This window comes from Oncorhynchus gorbuscha, unplaced genomic scaffold (assembly GCF_021184085.1).
Source record: "Oncorhynchus gorbuscha isolate QuinsamMale2020 ecotype Even-year unplaced genomic scaffold, OgorEven_v1.0 Un_scaffold_12710, whole genome shotgun sequence".
Taxonomy (NCBI): domain Eukaryota; kingdom Metazoa; phylum Chordata; class Actinopteri; order Salmoniformes; family Salmonidae; genus Oncorhynchus; species Oncorhynchus gorbuscha.
Genome location: NW_025744578.1, coordinates 2,012 through 7,298, shown reverse-complemented (window position 1 = coordinate 7,298; position 5,287 = coordinate 2,012). Strand labels below are relative to the sequence as shown.

The window sequence follows — 5,287 nt, the reverse complement described above, 5'->3', positions numbered from 1 at the left end:
TAAATCCCCACGATTGTTATTACTGCTAATCTTTAATTATCATTATTTTATCTCTTACTTTTTTGGGTGTATTTTCTTAACTGCATTTTTGGTTAAGTAAGCATTTCACTGTAAGGTCTACTACACCTGTTGTATTCAGCATTTCACTGTGAGTCTACTACACCTGTTGTATTCAGCATTTCACTGTAAGGTCTACTACACCTGTTGTATTCAGCATTTTCACTTTTTCTGTGAGGTCTGCTACACCTGTTGTATTCAAGCATTTCACTGTGAGGTCTACACCTGTTGTATTCAGCATTTCACTGTAAGGTCTACTACACCTGTTGTATTCCAGCATTTTCACTGTAGGTCTACTACACCCTGTTGTATTCAGCATTTCACTGTATGGTGTACTACACCTGTTGTATTCAGCATTTCACTGTATGGTGCTACTACACCTGTTGTATTCAGCATTTCACTGTAGGTCTACTACACCTGTTGTATTCAAGCATTTCACTGTAAGGTCTACTACACCTGTTGTATTCAGCATTTCACTGTAAGGTCTACTACACCCTGTTGTATTCAGCATTTCACTGTGAGGGTCTACACACCTGTTGTATTCAGCATTTCACTGCCAGGTCTACTACCTGTTGTATTCAGCATTTCACTGTGAGGTCTACTACACCTGTTGTATTCAGCATTTCACTGTAAGGTCTACTACCTGTTGTATTCTCCACATGACAAATAAAATGTACATATTCTTTAGGTCTGATTTTATGACTTTTAAATGTTTAATTCCTTAAAGTCATCATCTCATCTCTGCCCAGGCAGTAGCAGTCAGCCAGACAGTTCTCTCTGTCCTCCCCATACTGTACTGTCTGTTGTCATCTATTTAGCTAGTCTGCCTAAGTATGCTGCTGTCTGACCAAATCATTTGACTAGTTCTTCAAAGTAGATAAGGCATACTTTTTTACGAACGGTCTCGGTCCCTCATCGTTGTGTTGTGTGTGGTCTGTGTGTATCTATCCTAACGTAGCAGGTGTTAAAGTGTATCCGTCCAGACATCTGTATATAATGTGAGATGCCCATGTCTCCGCCCTTACAATGGGAGTCGCTGTACCAAAGGCGGGAATGCAGGCAACAAGTTGAGCCCATTGTGCTAAATTTGGACAGATTTTTGTTGTGAGTTCCAAATCTGCTTAGCCTTTTCCTCTCTTTTCCCCAGCCTTCTTTTCCTCTCTTTTCCCCAGCCTTCTTTTCCTCTCTTTTCCCCAGCCTTCTTTTCTCTCTTTTCCCCAGCCTTCTTTCCCTCTCTTTCCCCAGCCTTCTCATTTCCTGATTCTTACTACCATCACATTACAGCCAGTTAAAAGTACAGTACGATATTGGCTTTGGATTCCATTCCACAGAGATTAGGAATAAAACAGTATAGAAGTTGTAAGGTAAAACAAAAAATAAGCTACCTTTTTGCAGTATAAAGCATACAGCTGGCATCATTGGTTAAAACATACTGTACACTTATGGCATAGATTCCTGTGATTTTGGATTGAAATCGGCATCTAAACCATTAAGCAACCTCTGGCATTCCCATCGAGAGACTAGCATTTTTTATTTCATTAAAAAGGGCATACAAATGGTAATGAATTATTCAGTGCTTTACAGTAGTTATGTATTTTAGACCGGACAGCTCTATGGTTCTTAACAGGACAGTAGTCAACTATGGACAGCTAAGAATTCTTTAAAGATGCCATTTCCTTTCAGCAAGAGACGGGACATAGCCACAGTTTTGTTTGTAAGCAACAGGTTAAAAAAAAATGTTGCTCGCCACAGTAGTGCACAAATGGTATTAGGATATATAGCTTTGGCCTTCTCTGTCTAAAGCAGGAACATGATGGTCCTGTCACCGATGGCTTTTAGCAGGGAGCACCACGACAGGTCCATCACTTTAGGTCCCGGTGTACGTAGGTACAGTAACAGGCCTCAACCAAACCTCCCCATTGGGTTTGTGATAGACAGGGGGGACTGTGTGTATCCTAGACCAGAGACTCCGGGCCACCATCATCTCTATCGGCCAGGTTTCCTGCCATCCCGGTCACCATGAGACTCTGAAGCAGGCTGGTCGGTATGGCCGGTTTGAGCGACCAGTTCCTCGGCGTCACGAAGGGGAACGACGACGACAGCCTCACCGAAGCACCTGGTTGCGATCACCGCCGCCGCTGTCTTGGCCCTTGGCCTCGCCCCTTGTGGTTGGAGGTTAAAGTGCAGCCGTGGCGTCGAGCTGTCTCTGCAGCTCTGAACCTCCCAGTATCTCAGAGACTTTACTCAGCATGGCCACTGGACCCCTCCTAGGATCTGGACGTCATGGATCAGCGCAGGTACCTTTCATAGAAAGACAGAACACTAGAATAGTGATGGACATCCCAGTAATGTGACTCAAATAAGTAACGATCTCGGTCAGGGAAAAACCTATCAACTACAATCACATATGGTATTATTATTTATTATATAAAACAATTCATTTGTAGATATAACAAGTATGTCACAAAATAGGTTTCTAAGTTCAGGGGTCATTTCTTGGTGGAATAAAGGTTTAAAAACGGTGGATGCACTTCCTGATTTTAGTCTTATATTTCATTCGTTAAGAAATGATTGCGGCCATGACTGAATTCAAGCGTAAACGCCAAGTTGGTTTTTTGGGGAGGGTTGATGTATGTTCTCGGGTGCGTTCATAGGTGGTTAACCCAAATCCATTTCACCAATTAGCTTCAGCAGGCTGGTGTGCGACCATGGAAAAGTTGGTTTGACTTTGGATAGCCGAGCTCCGGGAAGAGTGATGGACCGTTAATAATTTACACAATGTAAATGAGACAATATTTCCATTTTGCTCATCTTTTAGTTGTCTAATTAAATGCCAACCAGCCTAGCACTCCAGTCATCGAACCAGCCTAGCACTCCAGTCATCGAACCAAGCCTAGCACTCCAGTCATCGAACCAAGCCTAGCAATCCAGTCATCGAACCAGCCTAGCAATCCAGTCATCGAACCAGCCTAGCAATCCAGTCATCGAACCAGCCTAGCAATCCAGTCATCGAACCAGCCTAGCAATCCAGTCATCGAACCAGCCCTAGCAATCCAGTCATCGAACCAGCCTAGCAATCCAGTCATCAGACAGCCTAGCAATCAGTCATCGAACCAGCCTAGCAACCCAGTCATCGAACCAGCCTAGCAACCCAGTCATCGAACCACAGCCTAGCAATCCAGTCATCGAACCAGCCTAGCAATCCAGTCATGAACCAGCCTACTTAATCCAGTCATTGAACCAGCCTAGCAATCCAGTCATTGAACCAGCCTAGCAATCAGTCATCGAACCAGCCTAACCCAGCAGTCATCGAACCAGCCTAGCACTCCAGTCATCGAACCAGCCCTAGCACTCAGTCATCGGGCAACCTAGCACTCCAGTCATCGAACCAGCCTAGCACTCCAGTCATCGAACCAGTCATTAATATATATTTCTTTATTTTTTCTATTGACCTTGTCAAATATTGTCCCATGTACATAGTGTAATTAATTGATGGTCTAAAACCCGATAGGGATATTGAATGTCAAAGCCAATTGAACAGGGTAATACAATCAGCTGTGGATTGATGACTTGGATACAGTCAGCTGTGGATTGATGATAACTTGGATACAGTCAGCTGTGGATTGATGACTTGGATACAGTCAGCTGTGGATTGATGATGACTTGGGTACAATCAGCTGTGGATTGATGATAACTTGGGTACAGTCAGCTGTGGATTGATGATAACTTGGGTACAATCAGCTGTGGATTGATGATAACTTGGGTACAATCAGCTGTGGATTGATGATAACTTGGGTACTGTCAGCTGTGGATTGATGATAACTTGGGTACAATCAGCTGTGGATTGAAACTAACCAAACAAAAACTTTTACCGTACGCTTCATTCCAACATACAATGTTATCTCACAAATCTCCGTTTTTGGACTTTATGACCAAAATTATCCTATTTACACGTTGTGGGTCAATTTTTTGACACTAAAATAACAAATGTTTCTGACTCTTATCAATGCAAAATACCGTTTTCAAAAAGGAAAAATATATATTTTTTAGGGGGGGAAGTCCATCTCTACGGGCAGGTACCTCTGCATCCAGACGCGTATGGAGGGACCGTCCAGGCAGGGCAGCAGCAGACCATGGTAGTCCAATGGTTTAGTCTGCCACGCCTCGTAGAACTCCCTGACTGAAGACGAGGTCTGAGGGGAATCTGAGGAAGGAGACAGCATCCAGCGACTGAGCCTCTTTACACCGAGGATTTTCTTCAGGTTGTCCGCCTCGTCTTTAAAGAAGCCCTTCTTAGGGGGGGTCTTGAAGGCTGAGCTTGGCAGGGACAGCTGACGCAGGTGCTGGAAGCAGATATAGAAGAACAGAGACATTTTGATCAGCATAATGATGGAATATAGTAAACTGACTATTACAGTTGAATGGAGCGCGAGACAGAAAGAGAGAGCGAGAGACCGAAAGAGAGCGAGAGACCGAAAGAGAGAGCGAGACACAGAAAGAGAGAGCGAGACACAGAAAGAGAGAGCGAGACACAGAAAGAGAGCGAGCGAGACAGAAAGAGAGAGAGCGAGACAGAAAGAGAGAGAGCGAGACAGAAAGAGAGAGAGGAAGAGAGAGTACCCTGGGCCTGTATGATTTCCTCACAGACGTCTCCTGCTTGGGCTTCTCGGTATATAAAGGGTTAGTGAAGAGATCCTGTGCCTTGCAGTCAAACTGCACCGACCAGTCCCACACTGTAGGGCAGTTCAATGGGCTTCTTTGTGTGTGGGGCGACTCGGCCTGCCAAGACAAGCAAACAGTCAGGCTGGGTGTATGTGGGCATACTGTATATGGTACAGGCTGTTTTACCCTACTGCACACAGAAGAAGTGGAGACTGGTGGAGGGAGGACGGGCTCACTGTAACAGCCCGGTAAGAGCGGCCCGGTAATGGTGTAGCGGTAATGGAACATTAATGGAGCAGCCCGGTAATGGTACGGTAGCCCAGTATTGGAACGGCGGTCACGGTTCCATTAATTCATTCAGACTTTACAATGAGCTGGTCCTCTGATTTAAAGTGGCACCAGCCTCCACTGGCCATGGACGTTCTGGCACAACACAGCTGGAAGAGACGGGGTCTGGTGTCTGGTCATCTACAGGGGTAACACAGCTGGGAAGAGACGGGGCCTGGTCATCTACACTACAGGGTAACACAGCTGGAAGAGACGGGGTCTGGTCTGCCACACTACAGGT

At 45.1% G+C, this 5,287-nt stretch overlaps 1 protein-coding gene across 1 annotated transcript; it reads right to left on the bottom strand.

Moving 5' to 3' along the window:
* Nucleotides 1-3,434: 3,434 nt before the first annotated feature.
* On the bottom strand, nt 3,435-5,007 carry LOC124016954 (myotubularin-related protein 12-like). Its single transcript, XM_046332291.1, has 2 exons — nt 4,678-5,007; nt 3,435-4,400 (listed from the first exon to the last, which is right to left on the bottom strand). The coding sequence occupies exons 1-2, from the start codon at nt 5,005-5,007 to the stop codon at nt 4,104-4,106; spliced, it is 627 nt and encodes a 208-aa protein (XP_046188247.1). The 3' UTR covers nt 3,435-4,103.
* Between the last annotated feature and the right edge of the window lie 280 nt (nt 5,008-5,287).